Source organism: Artemia sp. Qi Xiang Cuo, chromosome 2 (genome assembly GCF_049724085.1).
Source record: "Artemia sp. Qi Xiang Cuo chromosome 2, ASM4972408v1, whole genome shotgun sequence".
NCBI classification, from domain to species: domain Eukaryota; kingdom Metazoa; phylum Arthropoda; class Branchiopoda; order Anostraca; family Artemiidae; genus Artemia; species Artemia sp. Qi Xiang Cuo.
In genome coordinates this window covers 18,360,929-18,379,144 of record NC_142795.1, presented here as the reverse complement: position 1 = coordinate 18,379,144, position 18,216 = coordinate 18,360,929, and the positions used below count along the sequence as shown (strand labels likewise).

The window sequence follows — 18,216 nt, the reverse complement described above, 5'->3', positions numbered from 1 at the left end:
CGAGCTCCTCGTCTACAACAATTAGTCAAACAGTTCGTGGTAACGAACTGTAAGTATGGAGCAACTCGGCTCAATAGTAACCGAAGCTCTAAAAAACGGAATTTTGATACCAATATATATATATATATATATATATATATATATATATATATATATATATATATATATATATATATATATATATATATATATATATATATATATATATATATATATATATATATATATATATATATATATATATATATATATATATATATATATATATATATATATATATATATATATATATATATATATATATATATATATATATATATATATATATATATATATATATATATATATATATATATATATATATATATATATATATATATATATATACAAAAGAATCGAATTTTCATGCTGACTTCAAATATATTAGTTTCATTAAGTTTAGTCTCACTCATCAAAGGTTACGAGCCTGAGAAAATTTACCTTATTTTTGAAAAAAGGGGGAAACACCCCATAAAAGCCTAGTGATATTAATGAAAATCACACCAGAATCTTAATGAAAGAGTCATAGAAAAGTCATAGAATCTTGATGAAAATCTCGCCATCAGATTCAGCGTATTAGAGATCCCTACTGTAGAGGTTTCAAGTTCATATCTGCAAAAATGTAGAATTTTGTTTTCTTGGCAGAAGAAAGATCACGAATGCGTTATTTATTATTATTTGTTTTTCCCCAAGGGGTAATTGTATTGACCCAGTGGTCCTAGAATATTGGGAGAGGGCTCATTCAAGCTGAAATAAAAAGCTCTAGTGACCTTTTTAAGTGACCAAAAAGATTGGAGGGCAACTAGGCCCCCTCCCCCGCTTTTTCCCCAAACACGTCCGGTCAAAATTTTGAGATAGCCATTTTGTTCATCATAGTGGAAAGGCCCAGTAACTATGCCTTTGGGTATAACATGACCCCCCCCCCCAGGCCCAGGGGAAAGGGCTTTAAGTTATAAAATTTGCTCATTGCTTACGCATTGTATTTGTTATTGGGAAGTATGCATACATTTTAGAGTGAGGGGGGCGACAAATTTTCTGCTCAGGGTTTTTCCACAGTGGAATTTTCCATGGGGAGGGGAGTTTCCAAGGGGTGAACTTGTCGGCGGAAATTATGCACAGGGGAAATTATGCACTGGGGGAATTGTCCAGAATTCTTATACAAAATTATTTTTTATATGTCTTGCTTTCTCTTTTCCATCTCAATTTTACGCGCGGAGTGGTTAAGAGTAATTGCCCTGGGTAAATTTTCACCGGGATTGAATTGTCTAGAGAATATTTCCGCGAGGAGGAGATTTTTATGTGGAGGTGGGGCCAGATTTCCTAGGATTATTTAAAAAGCGATCAGAAATTAAATAAAAAAAACACGTTTTGTCAACTGAAAGTAAGGAGCAACATTAAAACTTAAAACGAAAAGCAATTATTACGTATGTGAAGGGTGTTGCCCCCTCCTCAACACCTTGCTCTTTACAATAAAGTTTTTTAGTACTTTTAAAAAAGCATCTTATTGTTCAAATTAAACGGCCCTTGTATTTCAGGAGTCATTCTTAAAGAATTGGGACGAAATTCAAACTTTAGCGTAAAGACCGAGGTGTTGAGGCGGGAGCAATCCCCTTCATATACGTAATAATTTCTGTTCGTTTTAATTTTTAATGTTGCTCCTTACTTTCAGTTGAAAAACTTGTTTTTTTTTATATTTAATTTAACGCAATAAGGCCGAAAGAGAGAGAGAGAGAAAAAAACCATAGGAGGCAAACCGTCCAATGCTATTGAGAGAACTATGATTCTTTAATTTGTTTTTACTGTTTTTTTTTATACTGGGCAAACATGTAAAGGTAAAAACTTTGTTAATTACATATTTGCTGTAGTATCAATAAGGCAAGCAGTCGTTTCCTTTTTCATGACCTTTTTTCTACAAATATCAAAAGTATTTATTGTTAAAAAAAAAAAACAACTTTTTTTAACTGAAAGTAAGGAGCGACATTAAAAATTAAAACGAAAAGCAATTATTACTTATATGAAGGGTGTTGCCCCCTCCTCAACACCTTGCTCTTTACACTAAAGTTTTTTAGTACTTTTAAAAAAGCGTCTTATTGCTCTAATTAAACGGCCCTTGCATTTCAGGGGTCGTTCTTAAAGAATTGGGCCGAAATTCAAACTTTAGCGTAAAGAGCGAGGTGTTGAGGAGAGGCAATCCCCTTCATATACGTAATAATTTCTGTTCGTTTTAAGTTTTACTGTTGCTCTTTACTTTCAATTGAAAAACTTGTTTTTTTTTATGTTTAATTTAACGCAATACGGCCGAAAGAGAGAGAGAAAAAAAAACATAGGAGGCAAACCGTCCAATGCTATTGAGAGAACTGTGATTCTTTAATTTGTTTTTACTGGTTTTTTTTTTATACTGGGCAAACATGTAAAGGTAAAACCTTTGTTAATTACATATTTGCTGTAGTATCAATAAGGCAAGCAGTCGTTTGCTTTTTAAGGACCTTTTTTCTACTATTAGCAAAAGTATTTATGGTTAAATAAAAAAAACAAGTTTTTTTAACTGAAAGTAAGGAGCGACATTAAAACTTAAAACCACAGTTTATATAATTACTATTATATATACTGTGCTTAAAACGAACAGAAATTATTCCGTATATGAAAGGGGCTGTCCCCTCCTCCACGCCTCTCTCTTTACGCTAAAAGATAATGTTGTGAGACAGAGTCAAACTTTAGCGTAAAGAGCGATGCGTTGAGGAAGGGACAGTCCCTTTCATGTACGGAATAATTTCTGTTCGTTTTAAGTTTTAATATCGCTCTTTACTTTCAGTTAAAAAAAACTTGCTTTTTTTAGTTAAGTTCTGAACGTTTTTGAATTAATGCAGCTTTGATTTTGGCTCACCGTACATGAATAATTAAAACGAAATTCGCATATTAATTTTCCTTTTTTTGGCTATTTGGCTTTCTCGAAATTTTGTTCTGACGTAACTTACGAATTAACTTACGTAACGAATTTCTATATTCGGATATTTTTATTACGTATATTAGGGAGTTCGCTCCCTAGTCAATACCTCGCTCTTTACGCTAGATTTCAAATTTTGTTGGAATCACAAACCCCTGAATCACACAGACTGGTTAATTAGAATAGATAGCTCTTTTGAAAGTACTAAAAAACTGTAGCGTAATGAGTGAGATATTAAATAGAGGGCGAACCCCCTAATATGCGTAATAATTTCTGTTCGTTTAAAGTTTTAATGTTGCTCCTTATTTTCAGTTGAAAAAAAAACTTGTTTTTTATTTAATTTCTGATCGTTTTTTAAATAATGCTGGGAAATCCGGCGCCCCTTCATGAAAATGTTCCTTCCCCCAAGGAAATATCCTCCATGGAAAGATCCTCCCCCTTAACCCCAACTCCGACCCCGAACCCCCACTAGAAAAAAAATCCTCCTGAAAACACCTGTATACTTCCCAGTAACCAATGCTATATGTAAACAATGGGCAAAGTTTATAACTTGCAACCCTTCCTCCGGGAACTGTGGGGGATTAAGTCATCCTCAAAGACATATTAATTAGATTTTTGACTATGCTGAACAAAATGGCTATCTCAAAATTTTGATTGGATGACTTCGGGAAAAAAATGAGCGTGGGAGGGGGCCAAGTTGCCCTCCAATTTTTTTTGTTACTTAAAAAGGGCACTAGAACTTTTAATTTCCGTTCGAATGAGCCCTCTCACGATATTCTAGGACTACTGGATCGATACGATCACCCCTGGGAAAAAAAAAATAAACACGCATCCGTGATCTTTCTTCTGGCAAAAAACACAAAATTCCACAATTTTGCAGATAGGAGCTTGAAACTTCTATAGTAGGGTTCTCTGATACGCTGAATCTGATGGTGTGATTTTTCATTAGAGTTATATGACTTTTAGGGGTTGTTTCCCCCTTTTTTCGAAAACAAGGTAGATTTTCTTAGGGGTTCAGCTTGGGTAAGATTAAACTTGATGTAACTAATATATTTGAAATCATCATTAAATTCTGATTCTTATGATCTATCTACTGGCATAAAGATTACGTTTTTTGGAGTTTCGGTTACTATTGAGCCGGGCCGTTCCTTACTTACAGTTCGTTACCACGAACTGTTTGATAAAACAAGTAGTAAAGCAAGTAGTTTCCTTATGTTTAAAGGGTTTTCTTCTGATATTAGCAAAAAGTATTTATTATATCTCCCACTTGTTATTTTATAATATAACATTTTTTTTGTTATTGTTAGATTAAGACACTTGCCTACTATAATGGATGAAGAAGAGGAAAGCAGTTATTATTTTTTCAAATTTAATATTCGTCATGTATTTTCTTTAAATTCAGATCCCCCATTTTGAAAAGGCCTTTTACCATTCATAACGCTCCACAATGTCCAGTTTGTTTCACCAAGTTCGTAAAAATTTAAACAGTTTACCGTTATTGTAGATATTATTTTTGTCTTTAACAGTCAAGCAGAGTCCTTAGGTCAACCGTGACTGGTAGCACAAACATGATACCCGAATCCTTCTACCGACGTTTAATGCACATCGAACCTTATTTCATTCATCAGTGTCTGCTTTTTTTTCAAATTTACAGAACCAAATAGAATTCATAGAAGGATTGAGATGAGCCACGACTGGTAGGTCAAACATGAATGTCCAAGATTCGCCAGAAAAAAAAAATCCCCAACGCTTTATTATTATCATGGGTAGATTCGTAAAACTGAGTCAAGGCTCAGGCCACAAAGGCCCACTGACCCTACATCTAAGAAAAATACATAGCACTAATAGCCACTGGGCTATTGATCCCCCTCGGGTGTCGTATTTTGAGACAGGGCTTGTCTATCTATTCTTTCTTTTATAGAAGAGCCTTCTTCTATAGTGCCAGAGGCTTCCATTGTTTTCCCCTATCTCAGGATTCTCAGTCCGGCTTGGGCAGGCAACATCGGTCGCTCAAAAGAGAATTAACCACAACTCACCCCCCATCAGTGGCAATCTGCACTTGATCCTCAGCACCGGTACTAGCAAGGGAACCTTTTTTCTACCACTTCAGATTGCTCCTCATTGAATCTTACTTGTTCAACGGTTGGCATCCCATTATATCAAGGGGAACTGACCTTCCGGAAATTATTCTGGTAGTCATTACTGGCTTTAATCCATCCAATCTCGGCAGTATGTTTCACAAAGTTCCCTGTCTTGCTGTTGGCCATTGAGCAGGAAGGTTAGTAGCTGGCTGGTGACTGAAATTAGTAGTAGAAGACCCCATTTCAACCTACTACTCTCAGGTGCAGCACGAGAAGGTAGAAACTAATACCCTCACTGTCAACACTATATTTATTGTATTTGAACCACATGCCAGGGGTCGTTTAAGGATCCATCCCAGTAGTTTTCTCAGTTTCACCATTCTTGATCGGTAATCATCATAGTGTTTTCATGCTAAGAGGTAGGAATAGAAAGATGTGGGGATTTGGGAAGCCCCATCAAGATTGACTCGAAACACTTTACTCTAGGAAATTTTCGAAAGTTTTTAGGACATATTTTCTTCAAGTTTTCAACTGACAATCTTAGCTGCCAAGATAACATCTAGGATTAATATTTTAAACACTTGTACATATTCTATGCGTAATTTCACTCTTAAAACAATAGCCATAAACTTCAAGTAAAAACTTCAGCTTGAATATCTTGGAAGTTTAATTTATTAAGATAAAAGCTGTCAACGACTTACCTAATGGACGAATGTCAACATCGTTACCAGACATGTCATCAATCTTATCCAGTAAAACATGGATCTGTTGACTATATGCCAATCCTATATGCGATTTTCCCAGGAGTCGACGAACACGCTTTCTTATATCGTTTCTATTTACTTCCATCATTACCATGAAGGCAGTGAGATTATAAAGCAAGTTTGAAAGCAATCGGTCTTCCTCATGCTCAAGACGACGTCTTTCAGTGTCACTCAAAGATTTATATCTGAAATTAATTTTAAGACCATTTGAAATGCCTAAATATTTTGTATAATTACCATTTAACCTACAAGTTTATCACACAACTAGAAATTACTAAATTGGATTTACGAACAGTGTTCGTAAGTTATGAAATTCCAGATGATGGAATCCCTCCCGATTTTAAAACAAAAATTAGTAAACCACTAGGAGAGGGCTATTTTAACGAAAATAGGAAAGTTTCGTCATTCCTTATTGTTAGTTGTTACTCTATTTTATTTCTTATAAAAAGCCGAAATAAGTAAATAAAAACTGCAAAACAACAAAAACGGCAAAATTCGTGTTTGATGTAGGATCAATAAGATTAAGAAAATTTGTAGTTTTTAGATTTTCATAGTCTCCTGCCCATGCCTCATCCTAATGAGTGAATATAGTCCTAGGATGTGTAAAAAAAATTTCTGACTCTGCTGGTTAGTATTGTTGTATGCTTATTTCTTATTATTGTTGTTGTAGTTTTCGATTCAATTTAGTTATTGTGTTGTATAGTACCAAAGAGGGGATACACTGCCCTGTTATCAAATAGAAAATGTTGTATCTCTAAGTCTTAATCAACAGACATACACAGTAAATACGCAGAAACATGACAGTAAGCTTAAGCATGACAATAAGAATATAAATTTATCTAGGTAAACGAAGAAAAACAGGAACGAAAAGCAGAATAACATGAATAATAAATAATAGTAACAAATAATATTCAAATAATATCAAAATAAGAAATGAAACTCAATATATGAATAATTATACTAAGAAAAATAAAGGTCAGCAAAGGAAACTGTAGTATTGCCTTTATTTAAAAAGAGGGTCCGATGCCCTCTACGTAAATAACTGATCAGATACAATTACAGTATGTTTAGAAGGTCAACGTTTTAGACGAGGGTCCAAAACCTACTGTGTACACAACTGATCGGGTACCATTACAGGATGTTTTTGACGGGGTGACGTTTTAGGTAATACAACTCTGAATGAAAACAGAACAAGGGCAAATTTTATGAAAAATATAAGTCAAATAAAATAAAGCCCAAAACTCAAGAGATTTCTGCTGGAGATGGGCGTGGAAGGGGGACGGGGATTGCGAATTCAAAAGACTACACTAGTTAAAATACATTGTCTGAAGGATTTACGAGTAAATTTTTCACGCTTCTCTTCCATCCCAATCTATTCGAAGCTTTCTTCTTTAGCCTCTCCCAAGAAGTTCAAATGTCTTTTAGATCCCCCGTTATGACCTATTTCCACCCCATTCGGAGATGACCTGCTTTACGTTTGGCCCTGGATGGATGGCCAGGAGAATATCTTTAGCAATCCGTCATCCTTCATCTGAAAAATGTGTCCAAGCCATCTCAGCCTTTCTCTGATTAATTAAAAAAAAATTCTGAAAATTTCCAACCTTTAAGAAAGAGGGGTAGTTGAGGGGGGGGGGGGATAGTTGCTCTCCATCACTTTTGACTCTAAAAAGGGAACTAGAAATTCCAATTTTAAACCAAATGAACCACCTTTAAAGCTTATACAACCATCCTTTCAATAAAAATCTTAAATATACCCGGGGCATAAATTTCAACCCTTGCCCCCAGGCTCTGGTGGTTTGTAAAAACTCCAAAAGCCTTGTTATATTATCTTTCAACTATTTTGAATAAAATGACTATCTCAAAATTTCTATTGGATGCATTTCGGGAAAACACGACGTGTGGAGGGGGGGGGACCCTCTGATGACTTTGACTGTTAAAAAGGACACTAGAACTTCTGATTACCAATCCAATGAGCAGCCTCCTTCGAAGTATATACGACCAACCTTTCAATAAAAAAACCTCATATCCCCCCCAGGGCATAACTTACAACCCTTGCCCCGAGGGCTTTGGGGGGGGGGGGGTTCATCCTCGAACACATAATAGCTGGACCTTTCAACTATGCTGAACAAAATTCCTATCTCAAAATTTTGATTGGATGTGTTTGGGGAAATGTGAATTGGATGTGTTTGGGGAATGGTGGGGGGCTGGTTGCTCTCAAATCACCTTTGACTCTTAAAAAGAGCACTATAGCTTCCAATTTCAAACGAAATAACCTCATCAGAAGTTTATAAGACCACACATTCCATAAAACCCTTATATGCTTCCATGGCATAACTTAAAACCCTTGCCCCAGGGCTCTGGGGGGCTCTGTAAAACCATGGAATCACAGTTATATGTTCTTTGGACTATTTTAAACAAAACGACTATCACAGGATTTCAATCAGATGCGTTTGGTGAAAAAAGAGGTAGTTGAGGGTGGGGGGAGGGAGGGGCTAGCTGCCCTCCATCACTTTTGACTTTTAAAAGAGAACAAGAACTTTCAATTTTCAACCAAATGAGCCTCCTGTATAGTTTATACAACCATCCGTTCCATATAAACTATAAATAATCCCAGGGCATATCATAGGCAGCACAATAGCGCTGCTTAAGTAAAGAGCGATGTGGGCACAACGTATTATTTATTATTTTTTTATTTTTCTTTAGACCAGGGTACTTCGTATCGAAGGAGTTGTCGTAGAAACTTTTAAAAAGGCTCATTTGATTAAAAATTGAGAGGGCTAGTGTCCTTTTTAACAGTCGAAAGTGATTGGAGGGAAACTACCTCCCTCCTCCCACGCCCACCATTTTCTCAAACACATCCAATCAAAATTTTTAGATAGCCATTTTGTTTAATGTAGATGAAAGGTACGGAAATTAAGTTTTTGAGGATGACAATCCCCCCAGAGCCCTCAGGTAAAGGGTTGTAAGTTATGCCCTGGGGGCATATAAGGCTTTTATAGAAAGGTTGATCGTATAAAATTTGGAGGGGGCTCATTGGATTGGGAATAAGAAGTTCTAGTGCCCTTTTTTAGATTCAGAGTGACCGGAGGTTGAATACCCCTCCCCCTACACCTCGTATTTTCCCGAAATGTATCTGATAGAAATTCTGAGGTGGCCATTTGTTGTCGCAGAAACTCCGAAAAGAGTTTATTCGATTAGAAATTGAAAGGGCTAGTGTCCTTTTTAATAGTCGAAAGTGATTGTAGGGCAACTAACCCCTCCTCCCACGCTCACCATTTCCACGTAATTGAAATCCACGTAATCACATTTTCCACGTAATTTAAAGGTCCGGAAATTATGTCTTTGAGAATGACAACCCCTCGCCACAGCCCTCGGGGCAAGGGTTGTAAGTTATGCCCTGGGGGCATAAATAAGGTATGTATAGAAAGGTTGATCGTATTAACTTCAGATGGGGCTCATTGGATTGGTAATCAGAAGTTCTAGTACCCTTTTTAAGATTCAGTGTGATCGGAGGGTGGACACCCCTCCCCACACACCTTGTCTTTTCCCGAAATGCATGTGATAAAAATTGAAATGGTCATTTGTAGTCGTAGAAACTTCGAAAAGAGCTCATTCAATTATGATTGGAGGGCAATTAACCCCCCTCACACGCCCACCATTTCCCCAGTCACATCCAATCAAAATTTTTAGATAGCCGTTTTGTTCAACGCAATTGAAAGGTCCGGAAATTATGTCTTTGAGGATGAGAGCCCCACAGCTCTCAGGGCAAGGGTTTTAAGTTATGCACTGGGGACATATAAGTTTTATATAGAAAGGGTGTCCCTCACAAATAATTGATCCATGGAAAGATCCACCCACGTAAACCCCTCCCCTTACCCCCCTAAGTTGTATAACTCTACATGAGCATACATATAAATATAGAAAGAGGAATCGTAGTGGGAGTAGGAATTAACCCCTCATCTCCCTTATTTTTGAGACATCTGCCTCAAAAAGTGCAATTTAACGCCCAAGTATCCTAACCGTCATTGAGCCTTCAGGTAGATAGAGAATACGTTTGGGGAAGTGAGGGATAAAAACGTATATCTAGTCCCACTTGATTCCCTTGAATAATTTTTGTCTTTATTGGTTCTAGGGAAAGGACGGGGGAGGGGTAAAAGTAACGCGCCTGTTTAAAAAATATGTTCTATGTAGCATAAAATATCACATTCACAAGCCTACCGTGACAGAAGTAGAAAAATCAATGGGGGGAATTATGAGCATCACCTGGAAATTTCTTTGGGTTGTGCCAAGCGCTACAAGGAACTTTGTTTGCAGCGATTTTGAATGGTAATGTTTCCTGAAATTTCGTAGTAAAAAATTATGAAGAACTTATTTTAAAAAACAACTATCGCTCATCAAAGTTTTTGACTAAATATTCCAATTTTGTCCATAATTTTAATTCTTGAGCAGAAAAAAAGAAAAAGCAGAGCGCTACCACTCGATTTAGATTTTTACTTGCATACAATTTAACAGCAAGACATTGGGAGTTTATGGGACCGGTAACTCACATCATATCTTGGCTAAGCCTGGGAATAATCTGAAAAACGCTCAGAAATTTAATAAGAAACAAGTTTTCAACTGAAATTAAGGAGCAACACTAAAACTTAAAATGAACAGAAATTAGTGTATATGAGGGGAACTGCCACTCTTTAATTACTCGCTCTTTACTCTGAAGATTGACTTTTCTTCGAACACCTTAAGAAGGATTGCTGAAAACCAAGGGCCATTGAATTGTGAAAAGAAGCTTCTTAAAAGCACTAAAAAATTAGCTCAAGGAGCGAGGAGTTGAGGAAGGGGCAAGTCCATCTCATATACAGAATAATATGAGTTTTTATGTAGCTCCTTACTTACAATTGAAAAGAAAAGCTGGCTTTTATTTTATAACGTTATAAACTGACTGTGGATGATCAGAAAGAAAGTTTGAGGCGGGAATAAAGCAAGAAAATAATCTACCTTTCCATCATCTCAGCCGGTCCCTGATCCAACCCTATGATATCCCGTTCCTGAGCAACAGCATCAAAGAATGCATCTTCCCAAAATGAAGACTGATCCCATATTGTCAATCTCTCTTTTCCTAATAGTCCTTCGTACACATATTTTCTTATTTGGTCTGGACTTGGGGTCCCAGCGGAACTCAAAAGGCTTGACGTTCTTCTTGAAGGCTGGAGCGAAACACCCAAACTGGAACGTGGACTCCAATCACCAGGCTTCAGACCCTGGTAATAAAAAAACTGAAGTTTTCCTATAGATGAGGGATGTCCCCCATCCAATCCCCTAAGTCTTTCATTATAGCATTTGATAGTACAAAAATATACCCAGTTGGTAATTGAAAGTAGGTCATTTACCAATCGTCTTTAAACACATTTGAACAAGAATTTTGTAGTTTATTGAAATTTAAGCGAATATACCCTTTATTCTCAAGCATTGTGATAAAAAAAAATAAAATCGATTTACATTGTTCTTGGGCCAGATTATTCAACCTTGAAGCATTGAGACAAAATACCCAATTAAATGTGACCTTTGGAGTTGGTGGTGTTGGTTGCAATCATACGATGCATGTTTTAACTGCTGTAAGTTTTGGTCAAGAATAATCTAGTCAGGTTTAATGTCAAGTTTAATTATTATCATTTATTTATTTGTTTATGTTTAGTGAGTATTACATCCTGATTCCATCCTGCACTAAATAGTAGAATATTTCATTAAAGAAATGTAGATTTAAGATAATTAATTTAGTGAGATCAAGGGGGTCCCACACTCAAGAAAAAGGAGGACCATATTAAGTGGTTTTTTTATGTGTTTTTTTTAAGTGCTTTTTTTTTTACTTCAAATGTATGGCGATTTTTACCTTCTTGTTGATTGTAGGTTATTTGGCGAATATAATATTGGCGAAAGTTGGCGAATATTGGGAAGTTTCTGACGGCCTATACTATGCACTGTGATAAACAATCAAGGTTGCAAAGAAGGAAAATGAACTAAAGAAGTAATGCTGATATTGTGTTAATATCACATAGAAAACTGTCTTATAGATGACCAAGCTTAGCAGAAAAGTAGAAAGGAGACAAAGAAAAATGCAATAATTTATTTTTAATGCTCTAATACGAAACTTTTCCCTGTCGTAAGGCTTGCCTTTACCATACCAGAAAACTAAAATTGTAAATTCTGTATTTATGATATAAAATTTATTCAACAAGCTTTCAACAAGATTATCTCTAGAGGCAAGAAATTATCATTAATAAGATTTCTTTTTTTTTTGGTAATTTGATTTTGAGTGCGAAGTTATTATTTTAAATTTATAATAGACTAAACTGAACTGAACAGAACTAATTCCGCTCTTTACTTTCATTTAAAAATTATTCATGTTTAAAATTTAATTAATCTTAGTTTTTAGTATCGCATTCAGGGTTATCTAAAATACGAAGGAGGCTACCACACACTGTAACATTTATACACGGAGACACTAATATATACATATATATATATATATATATATATATATATATATATATATATATATATATATATATATATATATATATATATATATATATATATATATATATATATATATATATATATATATATATATATATATATATATATATATATATATATATATGTATATATATATATATATATATATATACATACACGTTTATGTATATATACAGATATATAAAACTCGTGTTAAACAGAAATAACCAAAAACAATTCATTCGCAAAAATAAAGACAATTTTTTATTGAGAGGGATAAGACCCGATTGGGCTAGAAAAAACGAACTAGAGTACGCAATAGAAATTTGCTCTGGCAGAGAATTAGTCTTCGTTCTGTTCTTGACAGAGTCAATTTTCTCTCTTAAAGAGACATAAAAGCATGTTATGAGGGCTCAAAAAGCGTAAACATTTTTTGTAATACTCCACCCACATTATTAATCACAGTAAAAAGTGGTTTCAGTAGTTTGAAATTGTGTTGTCGATTGCCAAGAGGATTTACTAAAGAGGGATTCAATTTAAAGAATAACTTAAGAACAACATCTATTTGAAATAGCTGTTTTGCGTAAATGACTAATTTTATTTCTTTCCTAGCTTCTTTTTTAGTCACCATTGGAGGACAATACTGGATCTTCAGTAAGTGGCTTTTGCTGATAAACGACGTTTTAAATTAACACGAAATTACTTAACTGACATTTAACATTTACAAATAGTTGAACTACAGGTAGGTAGTTTAAATATTAAAAACACTGCTTCGGGGATTCCATGTTTTTTTTCTTTGATTTTTGCCTAAGGGGAGTCAATTTGAAAAATAACTTAAGAATAAGTTATTTAGAATAACTAAAGGAAGATTACTGTTCAAAATAGCAGTTTTTCGTAACTTGCTAGTTTATTTTTTTCTGATCTCTCATTTTGAGACATCAAGAAAAAAAAATATTTTGGCCCCTGAGCCCATCTTAGGTCTATTCATATCGAAAAACTGAAATTTTCAAAGATGTTTGTTTTGATTGTCTCAAAATTATGTGGTTTTAAGACAATATCAGAATTTTCCCAGTGTTGTCACATTGAACCGTAAAAATGATCACGGAAAATAACTTAGTTAAAGTTGACAACGCTTTTCCCCCGTAAAAATTCAGGTACTGACAGAGTTTTGATTCCCAAAGACAACCACACCTTCAAAAGAAAGCTACACTTTCTTAAACTGTTTTGCTGATTTTTACGGGTTGAATTTCATTTCTGTCGGAAATGATTGCTATATTTAGATGAAATTGTGATTCTAAAGGTACGCCTATTTCTTAGCTATCTCACTAGTAAGTTAGTCGGAAAATTTACCAAACAAAGTTACATAAAAAAAGAAAGTAAAACAGCCTCAAGATTTTGTTAGGTAAAGTTAAATGGCGTTTACTGCTTTTTTTCCTTCGAGACTAATTTGAATCTCCACTCTGATTAGTCTTCCGTGTCCTTTGAGCTTTAATAAATCCATTTCCAGAGGTACTAAGTCAAAATATCGTAAATTTATCAATTTCACATGAACAGTTGTCAACAAAAAGAAAAGAAAACAGGATAATTGTTAGAAAAAATGCACAACCAGCGAATAATGACTGCTACTACTGGCACTAAGTTACATAAAAAAAGAAAGTAAAACAGCCTCAAGATTTTGTTAGGTAAAGTTAGATGGCGTTTCTGCTTTTACCTTCAAGACTAATTTGAGTTTCCACTCTGGTCAGTTTTCCGTGTCCTTTGAGCTTTAATAAATCCATTTCCAGAGGTACTAAGTCAAAATATCGTAAATTGTGAAGTTCACATGAACAGCTGTGAATAATAATTTACGAATAGGATGACTGATTTAAGATGAAGATGGCGCCAATGATGAAAACAAATTAAATTTGAATGTATGAAACAAACTGAATTGTTATAAGTGGTCAAGATTTGAGACAGTAATATATATCACAAACAACTATTTCATTGAGAATTCCTAGCTCCACATACTATTTTACTAGCCTTCTACAACCTATGTGCATTGTCTTACAATACTATCAATTTTACTATTCGTGAAACCCAAGTTCAATAGAACTTATTGTCTTTAACTCTTATAGGTTTCTCGGTATTCATTTTGTAGGTATTGCCTGTGATTGTCCAAAAGTGGCGTCATACGACCATTTTCGACCAATCAAGGATCCACTGGTGAACCTATGATAATCAAAACCACGATTAAATGTGAGTACAGTCAATTTATCTCTCAGTTATCCACTCCCTAGGACAGGATCCGTCCTATTCGAATGGTAAGTACGGTACAATTGAGACTCTTTATCCATGAGGACAGGAATTCGAGTCCTGGCAGTGCTAGCTACTCGATTTGAACGGAGGTTAGTGGCGTGACTCTGTAAGCTCGGTCGAGCTCTAAATAGGTACTGGAGGAAACTTGGGGAAGGTAAGAAGGAATGTGCAAAAGCACATGATGGCTGGCCCCCAACCCCATTCCACTTCCTGGCCGAAGGACCATGAAACGGAGTTCACCCCCACCGGTAAGGACTCTAAAATCCAATGCCGTATTCTTTATCTTTTTTTTTAATTATATACCATTGGACTCACCCTCATTCAAATGCTTAAAATATTCCAAACGTTGAAGCGGTTTTGTGTGCCTTTGTATTTTCTTCTCCTTTTTTGTGTAACTTGTCCTTTTTAGTGTTTTATTTTCTTTTCCTTTTTAGTTTCCTGTTCCACTTTACTCCTCAGGTTTTGTTGTAAAAGTAGTTTAAAGATAAATTATTACCATCCATTGACCACCCCGGAGTACAAAATCTAACGTCCAGATGTCTTTTTCTATTTATTTCCTTTCGATCCTATCAATTTTACTATCGGATACAGTAGCTCGTATGTCAATTTTCTATACTTAATTTGTATTCAGTTCAGTAATTTCAAATGCTTATTAATATATTATTTGATTCAGAAACATTCAAAATTCCATCACAGCTGCTTTCGATTACTCACCCTATTTGCTAATTGTTCTTCATAGTTAGACACCCACCTTTACTTATCTTTTAATGTTTATTTCTAATCTCTTACCGTTTTAATTTCAAATCCTACCAATTCAATTTCATTATCTGCTAGGGATAACCTTATGTCTATTTCCTGTTATTTCATTTTGCATTTTAGTTAGTTAATTTACAGAAAAAATAACAAGAAGATAAGTAGGAATATGTCATATGAATCAATGTATCTTCTGATCAACACATTTCCAACAACTACGTTTCCTCGTGCCGATTTTTCCTCTTAATTCGTTGTCAGTCACTACTATCTCAACATTTATTTTACTTGTCTTTAATAATTATGTTTGTTTTCCTTACCATTCTATCAATTTCACTATCTGATGCAGTTACTCTTGCGTCAATTGGCTGGCTTCGAAGCAAGTTAGGATTTGTAACAATATGACCACTGTCATCCACTGGAGGGTGCAGAACATAAGTATCCTGACTACTAGGTAGGAAACTATCAGGAGTAGTGGGTTTTGAGTCACTGGGACTGGCTATTGCTTTCAAGTTATCTCGGCTACTGTATGGGCTTGACCCCTAGAAAAAGGACAACATAAATTTGCTTCTGTTTATCAAGCAGCTAAGTATTTTTACCGTAAATGCAAAATAGTCTCGAATGTTGCAATAAAAGCATATCATGGAAGAGGAGCATTTCAGTAGATATCTTTTTGATTAGATCTATTATAATAGCAGTTAAACTAGTAGAGAGGGTTTTATTTCGGATATGTCAAACGTAAAGCCAACAATCCACAACAAATTTCGTTAAATTGTCAGCGCCCAAAAAGCTCTTTAGCCATATTATATCTGAAAACTTGGAGTTAAGATAATTAACTAATCTGAATCGGCTAGGCTAAAGTTTTATAAGGTGTCTCTCTCTTTCGGTCTTTCTTTTTCTTTCTCACTCTCTCTCCCTCTTTCACAACAATGGTTGCTAATCAGAGGCTGGTCCGTTCACATTTCTCAAGCGGCATGCAGATTACACATCCATCCGAGATTACAGGTAGTGACAAACAACGATTTTAATTATTTCTCTTAATGATTTATTAGCAACTGTTAATTATTCTTAATGATTTTTTACTCGGGTTATGCTTGTGATTCTTGTTCTGATTTTAACATCATTTTTACTTAAAGCGTGGATTTAGCTATTTTTTAGCTTGTGCTAATCATTTATCAATAAAGTATTATCCTGTCCTAAAATAACCAGAATGGTTATGTTTATTTAAGTTTCTAATGTTTCTTTTCTTATTTTGTCGTGTGAACTATCATCTATTTCTTTTCTCCCTGCACTGAGGGTTGCTGAGAAGAGGTCTCGGCCGAAATTTTTGTATTTTCCTCTTTTTTTTACTTTCTGTGATTGAAATTGTTGTGTTGTTTTGTTTTGTTGACGTTGGATCCTCGATGATGTAGAGTATTTTATTTTGTTCTTTATTGCCGGGTGATAGGAGGGTCGCTGTTTCGTGTGGACTGTCGGTGATTTGACTTCTTTTCCTTATAGATTTATAAATTAGACATTGTTTAGTATTGTTTATGCCAAGTTTTAATATTAGTCATTTATTCTATGTCGTTTCCCAAATAACGGGCCATTGAGCCCTTTGGGATATTGTTTTTGTTATTGTTATTTATGAAAATAAATGGAACTTGAACTTCAAATTGTTTTCCTTCTGTGTAGTAGGTTTCTTGTTTTGTTATGCTGAGGCAGTGTGGTCTCATATATTAGTTTCGCAACGATTTCGCATTCGCAACGATAGATGACTCCATGTATCGTACATACCACTATTCTGTTACCTCATTCTAAAATGAGGCTGTAAATGTCTGTTTAATCTTGTCTTGAATAAGCTGACAGAGTAACCTTTAGGGTACCATCCCCAAGAAGATCGTTAAAATTGAAGCAGACAGTCGAAAAAATCTGTGCTTCTTGTTAAGGTCTTGGCGTGTCAAACTTAAGATAACTGGGCTAAACCTATGAAAACTAATGACTGCCTTGTCCATTGGATGGTACGCGGGGGGGGGGGGATTAAAAAATGCTACTACTACTACTACTAATAAGAACTCACTGCAGCCTCAAGCCACCTGAGGCCAGCACAGCTAAGCACGCTCCTCCTCCATCCCAATCTATTCAAAGCCTCCATTTTTGCACCCTCCCGCAAAGTTCCCATTTTCTTTAAATCTTTCTTTATGACGTCCTCCCACCCCAGACGAGGACGACCTGCTTTCCGTTTAGCCCTAGATGGTTGGTCGAAAAGAACAATCTTCGGCAATCTGTCATCCTTCATCCGCACAACGTGCTCTAAGAGCTCTCAAAAGTACGAGCTCTAAGAAAGGAAGCAAGGACAGTGTTATTTCATATGATGTCATTAGTAGTGAACTAATTTGGGATGGCAAATGGGATGGCAAAAGCAACGAGCTCTAAGAAATGAAGCAAGAACAGTGTTATGTCATATGATGTTGTTAGTAGTGAACTGGTTTAGGATGGCAAACCTTCCTATAATGAACAAAGCTTCCATCCTTTTTATTTTTAACACAAATTTTAGTAAAATCAGATGCGGCATATCCCTGGAGAAAAAGTTTCATATTCTTGGCGAAAAAGTTCTCCCCAAGACTTTATCATTACTTTTCGAAGCTATTACATTCAAAAGAGGCATTCTGGTGGAACCACCTTTTACGCCCTCCTTTTCAAGAATTTCTGATTCATATTTATCTTCTGACTTCTGCAATCATAGATATAATTTTCAGATAATTACACATCAGTACATATAATCAGTCTAATTTTACTTCCTAGATCCTAGCTGACATTCTTCCCTTTAATAATCCTCCATTTATTCAACTGC

The 18,216-nt window shown here is 35.3% G+C and overlaps 1 protein-coding gene across 4 annotated transcripts in view; it reads right to left on the bottom strand.

Annotated features, from left to right (window-relative positions):
* Positions 1–18,216, bottom strand: part of Rab3-GEF (Rab3 GDP-GTP exchange factor) — a 231,527-nt gene that overhangs the window by 33,529 nt on the left and 179,782 nt on the right. For all 4 annotated transcript variants that reach the window (XM_089099430.1, XM_089099420.1, XM_089099424.1 and 1 more), the window contains 3 exons: positions 15,704–15,925; positions 10,821–11,083; positions 5,766–6,013 (listed from right to left, as the gene is read on the bottom strand). In XM_089099430.1, the coding sequence (XP_088955556.1) occupies positions 5,766–6,013; positions 10,821–11,083; positions 15,704–15,925 (733 nt within the window). The remainder of the gene's footprint in view (positions 1–5,765; positions 6,014–10,820; positions 11,084–15,703; positions 15,926–18,216) is intronic.